Source organism: Tasmannia lanceolata, unplaced genomic scaffold (assembly GCF_043159265.1).
Source record: "Tasmannia lanceolata isolate RefF3 unplaced genomic scaffold, GAP_Taslan_0.1 ptg000002l, whole genome shotgun sequence".
NCBI lineage: Eukaryota > Viridiplantae > Streptophyta > Magnoliopsida > Canellales > Winteraceae > Tasmannia > Tasmannia lanceolata.
In genome coordinates, this window is record NW_027518679.1 from 15,608,623 (window position 1) to 15,623,292 (window position 14,670).

A 14,670-nucleotide genomic window follows, 5' to 3' on the forward strand; every position below is an offset into this window, starting at 1 on the left:
TCCAAGTAATTTCCCCACCAGTTGAGGCTTCCAATTCTGCAAGAGCCACCATGCAGTTCCCAAGTACAGAAGTGCTGCTATCAGGGTACCCACGACCTAAAATTTTCATTCCATTCATCTTCATTGTCATTATTTACAACGAGAAAGATATTGTTAGGATGACATATTTGGTTATTAATTTGTTCAATTGGGTAAAGAGGAAAGGTGGAAGAGGAGAGGCACAAATCTGACCCATGAACATTGTTATTCGAGGAATCTTCATGTAATGACCAAGCTTGAAGTCTTGCAGAAATGTAACAGCTTGTGACATACTGATATACCCATAAACCTTTAAGCATATGTTAGAGACGGGGTATCCCCGGCATATACTCTGTTTGAAGACATCGTATATTTTGTTTTAGGATTCTTCCCTGCGAAATAGAGTCAAACCCAATATAAACTAGGATTCAAGTACATTTTTTTAATTACAGTACACAAAAAAAGATAAATATATGCACACCACTAATTATAGTATACCAAAAAAGGGTTTCACGTAACAAAAAATTAAATACAGGAACTAATTATTGTGCACACTTTCAATTAATCCACTTCTCATCCATCCAAGTGGAGCCTCCAATGCATTGTCCGCGGAGTAATTACGTGAAAAAAGGAGCTGCACAAGGTACACCCGACCTACAAACACCACCACCACACCACACCGAATAAGTATGGAATCAGGGATGTTTTATACTACTTATTCACCTCCATAAATTATGTATCACGTACCTATTGAAAACGGGGGCAGAGGGTCCAATGGCAGATTCATCAGGCAGTTGTCTCTCCATGGGAGGTTCTCTGCAAGTCCTTTTGTTGTGGCCAAGTTTTCCACAGATCGTACATTTGCGATGCACTCCACTCTGCAATTCGCGGTCAGATCTTCTCGTACGCGGCCGTCCAGGTGGTCTTTTCGCTATAGGAGGTAATACAGTGTTGAAAGGTTCTGGAGGCACTTCCCATTGAGTGCGATCTACTGTAGGGTGAAGCACCTCAGCGTACGTTTCCAGATACATCTCTATACGAAACCATTTCTGGCAATAATCGCACTCATCAAAATCCGTGATGGCAATGGCTGCCATGGCATGTCCGCATGGCAGCCCAAGCGTTTGGAACTCACGACATGTACAGGTTTGTTGCAGCAAATCTACGACATCATGATGATCACGGGACCTTACTTCAAATTTGTGCACACCTACTCGATAAGCATCATATCCGCGACCCTGTTCCCTGGCCAGACCCAAATGTTTTTCTGCATAATGCATGCACTTTGTTTCCCATTCATGGCCCATCGCTTGACGTTTCTGTATGTATTCGGAGCTCTTAAAACGAGTCAGCTCCACCGCAGCTGCAATCGGCAATTTTCTGGCATCCTTTAGCACTGCATTGTAACACTCCGATCTATTGGTGGTCAACACATCATATCTATCCCCCTTGAAGTAGAAACTAGCCCAGTTTTCCTTGGGAATAGCGGCTATCCAGTTGTGTGCATTTTCACTCCTCGCCTTAATTTTTTCCATTGTGTCTATAAAAACACTCTCTCTCAAAGCTCTAGCAGCTCTCCAGAACAATTTCTTAAGTAAAGGGTCTTTGAAGTTGGTGTACAAATTGGCGGCGAGGTGACGCATGCAGTAGCTATGGTTTGCAATAGGCATTACTTTAGGCACTGCTTGCATCAACCCCTTTTGTCGATCGAAGCATAGGGTCAATGCGCCTATCCCCTCCGGCAATACGTGCCGCTTCACCAAATAGAGGAACCAACACCAGCTATCTTCGTTCTCAGTCTCGACAACTCCAAAAGCCAATGGAACTAATCCGTTGTTCCCGTCTACCCCAACTGCGATAAGTAAGATTCCAAGATACTTTCCACGTAGATGCGTCCCATCGACCAAAACTATCGATCTGAGTGTTCGCTGGAAAGAACGTATGCTGGGACCAAATGCCCAGAATAAGCGAGCAAATTTATCATCTCCCCCTGGACGTAGATCTCTCACTCGAAAAACACGCATGTAGGTGCCCGGGTTTGTTCTCATCATCTCAACTATCAGTGCAGGCAGCAAGCGGTACGAGTCCTCCACATTTCCACACTTTATTTCAAGGATGATGTTCATCGCAAGGTGTGCTCTACGGTAGGTCATGGTTATACCCCAGTGCGACTTGATGTACTGTCTTATGATCCTTGTCCCGACATCTTCTGGACGATCAAATAGGGGTAAGCATGTCTCGGCAACCCATGGTGATGTAGCTAGATGATTATCATTGCCCTTTAAGTGAGATGTACACGTATGGTCGCTGACAAACTTCTTCACTAGCACATAAGTCATACGGTTAATGCCTGATATACGCCACTTGCAACCTGGTTCCTTGCATACAACGGCATACTTCTTGGGAGTTGACCGTGACTTCTTGAACATGAATCGCTGCCGAATTGCATACTCCTTAACGGCCTTCTTGAACTGCTTCATATTTGGATACATAGCCCCAACAGTTAACTCATCGAACTGAAGATTATCTGCATCTACCTCATCAGCCCAAACATACATGTCGTCTACTTCGACTGCCCTACATGCGCCAGCAGGTAGAAATGGCAGACCATTGCCGGTAGGGGGAGCCACTTCTGTTGGCCTAAGGCTTTCATCAGAATCTTCGTCGTGATTTTCATTTCCATTATCATTTTCAGGATCATGGGCGGCCTCATCACCCAGCTCATCCTGAACCTCAGCCTCGTCATCATCCTCATCATCATCCTCTGCAGGATCATCATCATTGTCATCTTCAGTTCTAAATTCTTCCAAATCACAACCGAAGACATGAAAATCATCCTCGAAAATATTAATATGCTCCAACGACACATCTGCATCCTTCCCGGGGACAATGATATCTTCGGAGATATGGTTCCCATACATATCGTCCGAGAAGTTTTTATTTAGGTCAACTCGAACCCTACACAGTTCAACAATATAAAATCAGGATAGTAGATTCAGTACTTGAATATAAATAAAATTCTACAAGACATACCTTGAACTAAATTGTGCCGAGTCACCTCCTATGCTTGTATCACCCAATTCTGTTTCATATTCTCTTTGTAAGTCTACTTCAAAACGAGAGTCGGGAGTGACAGTTACTCGTTCCGGTGGATATCTTAGGTGTGGAATCGGTGGAACGGAAGTAGGAGGTATGCATGCATTATTAGAGGGATTTTGAGAGGGAATCGGTGGTACAGAAGTCAAAGGTATGGGCAGGTTATTAGAGGGATTTCGCGGTGAAAAGGAAGTAGAAGGTATGACATTGTATAGGCCATTGTCAATTTTTGTTATGTATAGCATCACAGAGTTGAAAGTATCTTTCTCAAGCACCTTAACCAACATTTGGAAGATATCATCGCTATCGACGTCGATTAAAGTGCTTATATATGGATCAACAACATATCGACATTTGATGGATAGTGACACCCGTCCTGCAATACTCCCAATTCGACTGTGGATTAGAGCCTCCAATTCTTTAAGATTCATTCGGGGACTTACCGATAAGAATTTCTTACTCCCACCAACATATTCCCAATTAACTTCATCCTTCAGTATGCCATCATAGTGTAACAGTACAGAAACCATTGTGCGTGCCACTTTACGAAGACCTGCAAAGGGCCAACAAGATATCATAAGAACCACCACGTAAAGGGGGCTTCTTAAGGCGAATAAGTAGAGGCTGGCTTAACCAAAACCTTGGGAGGCACACGTTGAAGAGGTGAACCAGACAACTCTGGTTTTGAAAGAACAAAATATGAGCTTCCTGATTGAGAACTTGTCTGCAAAAGGAGTATATGATATGGTTAAACATGACAAGAAGATGATAACATTTTTATTTAGAGTACATTTAATACCAGACTAAAGCATGCAAATAATTGCACTTAAGTGAACATTGCATTTCAAGTATACAGGTCACAATACCAAATCTAGTTTAAAGACAAAATGTACCACAAATTAGTTTAACATGTTAGATCTGGCAAGGATATAATATTTTCTTAAATAAATCACACCAGAAGGCATTATGGGCCCTCAAATGGGGTAGAAGAAGTACCCTTGGAGGGTCCATCAAATCCAGAAGATGGTCCTCAAGTTCAAAGTGATGGGTTTTCAACTACAAAAAGGGGTTACTAGTACCTAGGGGGCTTCTCAAGGGCAATAGAGGGGAGCTGCGCATGGTATTACAGAAGGGATTATGGGCCCTCAAATGGGGTAGAAGAAGTACCCTTGGAGGGCCCATCAAATCCAGAAGAAGTTCCTCAAGTTCAAAGTGATGGGTTTTCAGCTACAAAAAAGGGTTACTAGTACCTAAGGGGGGCTTCTCAAGGGCAGTAGAGGAGAGCTGCGCATGGTATTATATAAGGGATTATGGGCCCTCAAATGGGGTAGAAGAAGTACCCTTGGAGGGCCCATCAAATCCAGAAGAAGTTCCTCAAGTTCAAAGTGATGGGTTTTCAGCTACAAAAATGGGGTTACTAGTACCTACGGGGGGCTTCTCAAGGGCAGTAGAGGGGCGCTGCGCTTGGTATTACAGAAGGGATTATGGGCCCTCAAATGGGATAGAAGAAGTACCCTTTGAGGGTTCATCAAATCCACAAGATGGTCCTCAAGTCCAAAGCGATGGGTTTTCAGCTACAAAAAGGGGTTACTAGTACCTAAGGGGGGCTTCTCAAGGGCAGTAGAGGGGAGCTGCGCATGGTATTACAGAAGGGATTATGGGCCCTCAAATGGGGTAGAAGAAGTACCGTTGGAGGGCCCATCAAATCCAGAAGATGTTCCTCAAGTTCAAAGTGATGGGTTTTCAGCTACAAAAAGGGGTTACTAGTACCTAAGGGGGCCTTCTCAAAGGCAGTAGAGGGGAGCTGTGGATGGTATTACAGAAGGGATTATGGGCCCTCTAATGGGGTAGAAGAAGTACCCTTGGAGGGCCCATCAAATTCAGAAGATGTTCCTCAAGTTCAAAGTGATGGGTTTTCAGCTAAAAAAATGGGGTTACTAGTACCTAAGGGGGGGCTTCTCAAGGGCAATAGAGGGGAGCTGCGCATGGTATTACATAAGGGATTATGGGCCCTCAAATGGGGTAGAAGAAGTATCCTTGGATGGTTCATCAAATCCAAAAGATGGTCCTCAAGTTCAAAGTGATGGGTTTTCAGCTACAAAAAGGGGTTACTAGTACCTAAGGGGGGCTTCTCAAGGGTAGTAGAGGGGAGCTGCGCATAGTATTACAGAAGGGATTATGGGCTCTCAAATGGGGTAGAAGAAGTACCCTTGGAGGGCCCATCAAATCCAGAAGATGTTCCTCAAGTTCAAAGTCATGGGTTTTCAGCTACAAAAATGGGGTTACTAGTACCTCAGGGGGGCTTCTCAAGGGCAGTAGAGGGGAGCTGTGCATGGTATTACAGAAGGGATTATGGGCCCTCAAATGGGGTAGAAGAAGTACCCTTGGAGGACCCATCAAATCTAGAAGATGTTCCTCAAGTTCAAAGTCATGGGTTTTCAGCTACAAAAATGTGATTACTAGTACCTAAGGGGGGCTTCTCAAGGGCAGTAGAGGGGAGCTGCGGATGGTATTATAGAAGGAATTATGAGCCCTCAAATGGGGTAGAAGAAGTACCCTTGGAGGGTCCATCAAATCCAGAAGATGGTCCTCAAGTTCAAAGTGATGGGTTTTCAGCTACAAAAAGGGGTTACTAGTACCTAAGGGGGGCTTCTCAAGGGCAATAGAGGGGAGCTGCGCATGGTATTACAGAAGGGATTATGGGCCCTCAAATGGGGTAGAAGAGGTACCCTTCGAGGGCCCATCAAATCCAGAAGATGTTCCTCAAGTTCAAAGTCATGGGTTTTCAGCTACAAAAATGGGGTTACTAGTACCTAAGGGGGGCTTCTCAAGGGCAGTAGAGGGGAGCTGCGCATGGTATTACAGAAGGGATTATGAGCCCGCAAATGGGGTAGAAGAAGTACCCTTGGAGGGTCAATCAAATCCATAAGATGGTCCTCAAGTTCAAAGTGATGGGATTTCAACTACAAAAAGGGTTACTAGTACCTAAGGGGGGCTTCTCAAGGGCAGTAGAGGGGAGCTGCGCATGGTATTACAGAAGGGATTATGAGCCCTCAAATGGGGTAGAAGAAGTACCCTTGGAGGGTCCATCAAATCCAGAAGATGATCCTCAAGTTTAAAGTGATGGGTTTTCAACTACAAAAAGGGGTTACTAGTACCTAAGGGGGGCTTCTCAAGGGCAATAGAGGGGAGCTGCGCATGGTATTACAGAAGGGATTATGGGCCCTCAAATGGGGTAGAAGAAGTACCCTTCGAGGGCCCATCACATCCAGAAGATGTTCCTCAAGTTCAAACTCATGGGTTTTCAGCTACAAAAATGGGGTTACTAGTACCTAAGGGGGGCTTCTCAAGGGCAGTAGTGGGGAGCTGCACATGGTATTACAGAAGGGATTATGAGCCCGCAAATGGGGTAGAAGAAGTACCCTTGGAGGGTCCATCAAATCCAGAAGATGGTCCTCAAGTTCAAAGTGATGGGATTTCAGCTACAAAAAGGGGTTACTAGTACCTAAGGGGGGCTTCTCAAGGGCAGTAGAGGGGAGCTGCGCATGGTATTACAGAAGGGATTATGGGCCTTCAAATGGGGTAGAAGAAGTACCCTTAGAGGGTCCATCTAATCCAGAAGATGATCCTCAAGTTCAAAGTCATGGGTTTTCAGCTACAAAAATAGGGTTATTAGTACCTAAGGGGGGCTTCTCAAGGGCAATAGAGGGGAGCTGCGCATAGTATTACAGAAGGGATTAGGGGCCCTCAAATGGGGTTGAATAAGTCACCATGGAGGGCCCATCAAACTCAGGGGTTTTCAACTACATAAATGGGAATCCTAGATCGAAACTTGTGCAAAACAGGAGCTGATTCATAGGTTTATCTTGTGCATAAACAGAGGTAGGCTGCTCACTCCTCTTTCCCTATTTGTTTTTTCTTGCCTGGTTTAAGCTCGGAGAAAATGGTGGGAATGATGGCTGTAAATCTGTTCCGTTTTTTTTTTCTCTAAAATCTGCAAATGCGTCTCCTTCATCATCCTCTAACAGGTTCTAAAAATAAGCAATGTTTAACGAACAGAGAGAGAGAGTGGGGTTTTAAAGTTTGATGAAAGTGGAGATAAATAAGAAATGATCATTGTTAGAGGGCTAAAAGGTTTGTATCAAAGCCAATAGAGGTGATAATTGTAGTATAATGAAAGCCTGATATTGAATGAGAAAGATCTCGAATTGGTCTAGGGAATAGAATTGCAGGTGCAACTGATGATGGAGTGCAGAAATAAAAGGGGCTGAAATTGGAGTTCTAAAAAATTAAGCTCTCAACAATAAATTCTTCATCCAATTGGAGCATTGCCACGACCCACCTGGATATTTTCTTTGCATATTTTGATAGAAGCGAACCATAGACTTGGCTTCCTCAATCTCAAATGACTTGAATTACCGTCATACTTCAAATCGTGATGTTTCTCCTACACATTGAATCTGCTATTTTCCTCTTTTCAAATCGCCACATGAGACTTCTAATATGAGTTGCAAGATGAAATCATTGCTATTTGTTTTACCCAATGCTCAATAGAGAGGATATTAAAAAAAAAAAAAAAACAGGGACCGAATCTCTTATGTCACTAACAAATCACAACATGAAAAATTCAACCCCTACACTCATCAAACTCATGTCTGTCTTGTTTTCGCAGGCACTTTCACATTTAACACCAAAGCTAAATGGGATAGCATGAGTTTTGAATTACTAATAATAGCAATATCTTATGGACCACAACCACCCTTTGCGCATTATCATATCACACTTCCAGAATTGCCTTAAATAAGATCTTTGGAAATTATTTCTTTCAGATAGTAAAGAAAATAATATGAAAGATAACAAGGGGGTGAAGGCAACGGACAAAGATATGTGATTTTATAAGAATGCCATCTAGAAACATGTACCCCAACTGTAAGAACGGTGTGTTTGCCACAAATGGTATATTTTTTTTCTAAATATACACTCATCTCCTATTGTTAAAGCATCAATTTCCTTAACGTTAATCTTTATTTGTTAGTTTGAAGAATTTGATGCTCAAGATAAATGGATCTTAAGAAAGCTTTTATTCATGGAAAGTTCAAAAGCATAAATGCAACTAATTAGAGATTGATGTCATTCGGACGATGTTTGCACTTGAGATGAAGAAGTAGAAGACATATGAACCTGTTTTGATACCTTTTTTTCTTCAATGGTTGTTTTCTTTTGATACCTAATGTGCCCAAAGAGTGGTTGCCCTCGTTGCATAGTTGAATGTTCCCCTTTTACACCTTCTTTTTTAATGCTTGTTTTCTTTTCATACCTAATGTGGCCTAAAGAATGGTTTCTCTCATAGTATAGTTGAATGTTCCCCTGTTACAGAATGTTTCGAAAGTAAGATTTATATTTAGTGATAACAATTACTTTCTAAGGTAAGATTAATAGCTCTTGGACAAAATTCTGTTCACACCGAAGACAAATCATGAGAAAGAACAAGAAGGAAACTTGGTGACATGTTTTATTGTCTAAATTTTGTGGAAGATAAGATATTGCTAAGTCACAACTTTCATCAAACACTAAACAAGCAGAACTGTTGGAAACTTTAGTCATTTCAATTGATTCAATCCGACACTCATCACACTTCAAAAATTCTATATTTCAACCATTGAAATCCTATCACAAATCCAAGCACAAATTAGCAGAAAAATGGTTACAAATCAAAGATTACCCATCAAAAAAAGTTCATGGTTACATAGGTGAAGAAAAAAAAAAAAAAACATGGCATGGCAGTTAGGAGAGGGAGAGAGACGAAATAAGTCACATTTTTTGAACCGTAACCGTTCATACGTGCTTCACCTTCGTCGAGATCGCCGGAGAGATTGCCGTAGAGATCGCCGGAGGAGAGGACGAAAAAAAATAAAACAGAGACGAGAGGAGAGAAGAGGGAAAACTTAAATGTTTTTTTATTTTTCTAAGTCAAATCACTCTGTTTCTGCAGAGGGGCATTCTAGTCATTCGAATTTTTGTTAACCGGGTTTTGACCCCCTTCTGTGATTTTCAACAAATACTTGACCCCTGTGATATTGTCATTTATTTGTCCCCCCTGTGTCAAATTTTCTTTTAATCCATTTTACCCGATATGTGCTATTTGGACCATTTTTATGTTACGGGGGTATTTTAGTCATTTTTGAATAGGGGTATTTTTCTTCATTTTTCATGATGAAGGGGTATTCTGGCTATTTTATACGATATGTGTTATTTTGATCGTTTTTATATCATGGGATATTTTATTTATTTTTCATAACTCAGTGGTATTTTGATCTTTTTTACCCAATATAAGGGTATTTCAGTTAATTTTCATGACTCCAAGGCATTCTAGTCATTTTTACAGTAAATGTCGTATTTTGATCATTTTTCATGTCATAAGGGTACTTTAGTCATTTTCACCCAACATTGAGGTATGTCAGTCATTTTGGAATTTCGATTATTTTCCATGATCTAAGGGTGTTTTGGTCATTTTATTCGATTGGGTATATTGATCATTTTATACGTCATGTGGTATTTTAGCCATTTTCGTGACTCGATGGTATTCTAGTAATTTTCACACTATACGGTGTATTTTGATCATTTTTACGTGGGTATTTTTGTCATTTTCCATGACTTAGGCATATTTTTATCATTTTTAGGCCCAATTTAGATTATAAATAAGCTCTCTCAAAATGAATGTATATATCAAAAAGTTTATACTAACTTGAATAATTTGTAATTAATGTAGATTTGAAATCCAAACGTAGAAAAATACTTGCCAAAAGTCAGATTTGAATTTAAAAACCCAAATTCAAATCCAAATCCAAATCTATCAAAACAGGCCCTTTCTTACCCTTTTCTTCTTTCAACATTGTAAGTGTGTGGAAAATTCAACCCGCTTTTGAACAACATACCCACTCCTTTATTTGGCATGTAGCGTAGTCATCAAACTATTCTACGTACAACAAAAACAAACAAAAACTACAAAAGACCCCAAGTAGTATCATATCCTACAGAAGACCCTCAGAAACACACTAAAACGCTGCCTGCTCACCCTCACCATCCACAACAGTAGACAAGAAATCGCTGCTCCCCGTGTTACGAGCAGAGCAATTCGCACGAATTTCTCCTTGCTTACCAGTCAGCACGCTCAACTGACCCATCTTCACCATCGAAAACGCAAACTTCTCAAAGAACAAAGTCTGATTCACAGCGAAACTCGTCACGATCGGCCTCGTAATCTTGTTGGTGTACAAATCCTGATCAGACGTAAAAAGACCTTGACGGTTCATGAGGTCTACATAATACTTATTATCAAAGAGATCGGGGCTTCGGAGATCTAACACGGTGGTGTTGGCAGTGTCTCTGGCTGGGCATGTGGCGATGAGTTTTTTGGCGTAGGTTTTGTCCATGTTGGAAGCTTGGATTGGGTAGAGACGGTCTGTGAATGAGGAGCAGTGGCCGATTCCGATGGTGTGGCCACCGGAGAGTGCGACGAGATCGGTGGCATCGAGGTTCTTTTTAGAGAGTGCAGTTATGAGGGCGTCGGCATCGTTGAAGGGACCGGGGAGGTTAGCGAGCGTTGTGTTTGTTGTAGCAAAGTTTAGGCTGTCACGCCGGCCCAAGGGAACCGGGTAGTCTGGACCTCCGGACTGTGGTTACAAAATAGGAGGTTATGAGGTTGAAGTTAGGAAGAAGAAGGAGAAATGTTCATGCTGTTTGCAAATTTGATAATGACATTTGTGTCTTCAAATTACACCCATCCAATGAAAATGATAATCTACACACCACTGCTTTGACTTTTGACAATTGTACGTATTACTCGCTTAAAATACTTGATATTAGCAATACCACGTTTTGATAGTTGCACAAACTCAGCTTGTCGGACTAATAAACTTTCTAACTGGTTAAGTAATAAAAGATGAAATGAATTAGAGCAATTAGGAAAACTTTCTCTTTAAATATCAGCATAACCTTGATTTTTGGCCTTACATCGGGAATATTACTAAGAGATTTGCCACGGACCATCGCCGGCAGGTTGTTGAATGTGAGAGCAGCCACCAGAGATGAATTAAATCGGAAATGATATCAGCACAACCATGTTTTAATAATCACATAAACCCAGTTTATCTTTTCTTTTTTAATTGCCTTTTCGAGCTTTTTGGGAAATGTAATAACCTTTTAACAGCTCTTTAAATACTAAAAGACAAGATTAGTTAGTGAAAATATCAAAACAGAGTTGCGCTGATATCACTTCCCTAATAGAGTTGTAAAACTAAATAATTATATTAACACCATAATGTTAAGGGGAGTGATAAATCGACTCCCATATATCTTAAATCGACTCCCCATGTGTCTTTCTCTCTTCTCTGGGTTAGAGGAAGAAAGAGGAGAGAGGAAGACACATGAGGGTCGATTTTTAAGATATTTGGCAGTCGATTTATCACTGCCCTAAGGTTAAACGTTAAAGTAAGGAATTTGACAGGGTCCATCACAAAAGGCATTTTGAGGAACGTCTTTTGCATGAGGGAGCATGCAAAAGAAAATTCGCTTGAAAATGTAAACATCTGAAGATAAAATGGTTTAAATAGGCCCACTTCTTTTTATAATGCCACCATTTGTAAGTTGCAACTTATCTTATTTGGTTTTCGCAGCTTCCTTAGCTTTTCCAATAAGAAAGATATAAAAGAGGGAGTGTAGGTATCATTTTCTTAACAAATACCCAACCAATAATTACGACCAAGAGGCATCAGACAGCGCACACTTGGGAAATCATATCTTCTCCCTTTATCCTTCTTGGACCACCACTTTGTTGTGTGAAAGGGCCAATAAAACCCTTCCCTGCACACAATTTTCCGTAGGTAGATGCTATTTTCGACCCTCGGTAGGATAATCGCCCCCTCTTTAGGGTGAATTGTGGGCAGAATTTAACGCTCTCTGACTTCAAAATCAAGTTACAAGGGAGCGCATTATCCTACGGTGGGGCGAAAATATCATTGCCATTTCCGTATAGTAGATTTTGGTTCAAAATCAGTGCTCCGAAAAGTGTGCACTGATGCCGTGAAACACGAGTACAAGAAAGCATCTGATCGGTCTCATCGGACGGCTGAGATCACAAGTTAAAAAGCAGAGGAGTGAAACAGAGGGAATCTTACGAGGACAACGGAGTCACGTGCAGCAAGAGCCGTGACATCGGCGCAGGAGACAACTCGGCCACATGCCTTCTCGACTCGGCTTCGGAGGTCGTTGATCACCTTAAACGCGGCTGGTCTCAGCGTTAGGTTCGGCGGCGCGTCTTGCTCGCTCGGCCCACTCGCCGAGCCGTCTAGGAGAACGGAACCATCACACCCCTACATTGATTGATCCACCCCCAAACAAATTTTAAAAAAATTAATTAACATATGTCAATTGATATTTCCACCCCTCTTGTTTCTTGAAGATATCTGAAAAGACAAGCACAAGAAGGAATGGAAATATGATATTTATAGGGAAATGACATATTTGTCCCTATTTTTTTCCCTGGGACAGCCCCTTCCAGGGTATTTATAGGAGTGCAACTTGGGTCAGGCTCAACTCGAACCTGACGGGTTCAACTCAATTTTGGCTCGGGTTGGGTTGGCATTTTTGCGGGTTGAGTTGGGTTGGAAAAAGCCAACCCGATTTAATTTCGGGTTGGGTTAGGGTTGAGGCCTTGGCAACCCGACACGTCCCGATTCCCGAACCCGACCTCCATCCTCTAATTTTATCTTGATTTCCTTGAGTTATTGTATTTTTCTGTTGAGAATTTATATGAAGCCCGACCGTCAAAATAGCAAGGGCTAGGTGGCAAACCACCTAGGCCTTGTAAATTACCCGGTCGGCCATCATATAAAAACTCTTTTCTGTTTGACCAAAGGTGAATCTGAATCAACTTGACTCAATCCGACCCAACTTCGGGTTACAAGGGTTGGATTAGGGTTGACCATCCTCAATTCGAGGCTCAGGTTGAGTTGGGTTAGGGTTGAGGGAATGCTATCACGGGTTGGGTTAGGGTTGGCCTGAACCCGATCCAACCCAACCCAACCCGAGTTACACCCCTAGTCATAAATACCCTAGAGGGGCTGCCCCCAAGTAAGAAAAGGGGTGAATATATCATATCCCTGCTTATAACACCTTGCTGGGAAAGGTTAAGCAGGGATATGAGAAAAGCTCCCTGATATGGGTATTTATTCTTGCAACAATTTTTTTCTTCTTCATGGAGCTTATAGATGAGATCCAACAAGCCATCTCAAGCTTATGGGAAATTGCAAAATCTAATGAGAAAAGTTGGAACTAGGAGCTGATATTTCCACCCCAATATTTGTGTATTATTATCCACTCTGCAAACAAGATCTTACATCTCAACGGAAAACACTAAGGCCCTGTTTGGTAACTATGAAACATTTTTCTATGGAAGTGGTAAGGAGGGAGAAGAACCGAGAAGAAGCAACGGGTGAGAAAGGCAAAAAGAAAAAAAGGAAAAATAAATAGTACTTTGAGTGGAATTTTTCCCTTGTTTTTCAGCCTTTTCTTGCCTTCTCCTCACTCAGTCCTCAAAGGTCTCTCCCTCTTTAACCCAGCCCCCCCCCCCCCCCCCCCCCCCCCCCCCACATAGGGTAAGCTAATATTCCATGGAAAAGAAATTAATGGTTTCCAAACATGGCTTGAGAGAGAGAGAGAGAGAGAGAGATCAGTTCCCTGAAAATAACCAGTGGGATTGTCTACAAATCATAAGTCTCAGCTCCTAAATAGACTCCCTGTGTAATGCGTAGTGAGATTAGGCCTATGCAAAAAGACAACTAAACACCCCCCCCCACCCCCACCCCCCCCTCGCCCCCCCCACCCTCCGGCGCACGTTAGAGAAAGCCTCAGATGGTTTACCTGCACGAAACAGTCGTGGAAGTGGATTCGAAGAAGGGCAGCAGCAAGGCCGATGTCCTTCTTGAAGACCTTTTGGAGCTCTTTCCTAACAATGCTTTCCAAATTTGGGCAGCTAGATTTATAGAAAGTCCATGAAAGTCCCTTCACCAGAGGGGGAGAGCTCTGGGCTTCTGAGAAGGAAGAGAGTGAAAAGAGAGAAGAGAGGAGTATAAAAAAGATGACAGAAATAGAAGCCATGGCAGCTGCTTCAGAGCTCTGTTTTTTGTTGCTACAATCAAAGAGAAAGCAAAACTTTTATAGGCAGATTTTGAGCAAAATAATGAGGGAAATAAATGGACTTTTCAACTTTGTTGTCTAGTTAATTAATTAAACGCTGACTAGGTATTCTCTTCATTAAGAGTCTTAAGAATATATATATATATATATATATATAAGCTCACCAAACTTATGGTGAGCTAGCTTGCCCAATCACATGGGGGCCCACTTTGTTAGGATGATCCAAACCATTCATTTGAAAGTCCCTTACATAGATGGGGGGTGTACCAAAAATCAGCTCCATAGGATCATCCTAACCCCTCCATTTGTGGAGGACAAAAATGGACATACACAAATCTGCCCCATTTTTGTCCTCCACAA

At 41.9% G+C, this 14,670-nt stretch overlaps 2 protein-coding genes across 2 annotated transcripts; both read right to left on the bottom strand.

The window, feature by feature from the left end:
• Nucleotides 1–354: 354 nt before the first annotated feature.
• On the bottom strand, nt 355–7,539 carry LOC143881776 (uncharacterized). Its single transcript, XM_077385058.1, has 5 exons — nt 7,534–7,539; nt 3,769–3,838; nt 3,052–3,667; nt 766–2,976; nt 355–672 (listed from the first exon to the last, which is right to left on the bottom strand). Exons 1-5 carry the CDS (start codon nt 7,537–7,539, stop codon nt 636–638), a joined length of 2,940 nt encoding a protein of 979 aa, XP_077241173.1. The 3' UTR covers nt 355–635.
• Nucleotides 7,540–9,965: 2,426 nt separating this feature from the next.
• LOC143879002 (peroxidase 12-like) lies at nt 9,966–14,320 on the bottom strand. The gene is made up of 3 exons (XM_077381231.1): nt 14,035–14,320; nt 12,291–12,485; nt 9,966–10,787 (listed from the first exon to the last, which is right to left on the bottom strand). Exons 1-3 carry the CDS (start codon nt 14,269–14,271, stop codon nt 10,170–10,172), a joined length of 1,050 nt encoding a protein of 349 aa, XP_077237346.1. The 5' UTR covers nt 14,272–14,320; the 3' UTR covers nt 9,966–10,169.
• Between the last annotated feature and the right edge of the window lie 350 nt (nt 14,321–14,670).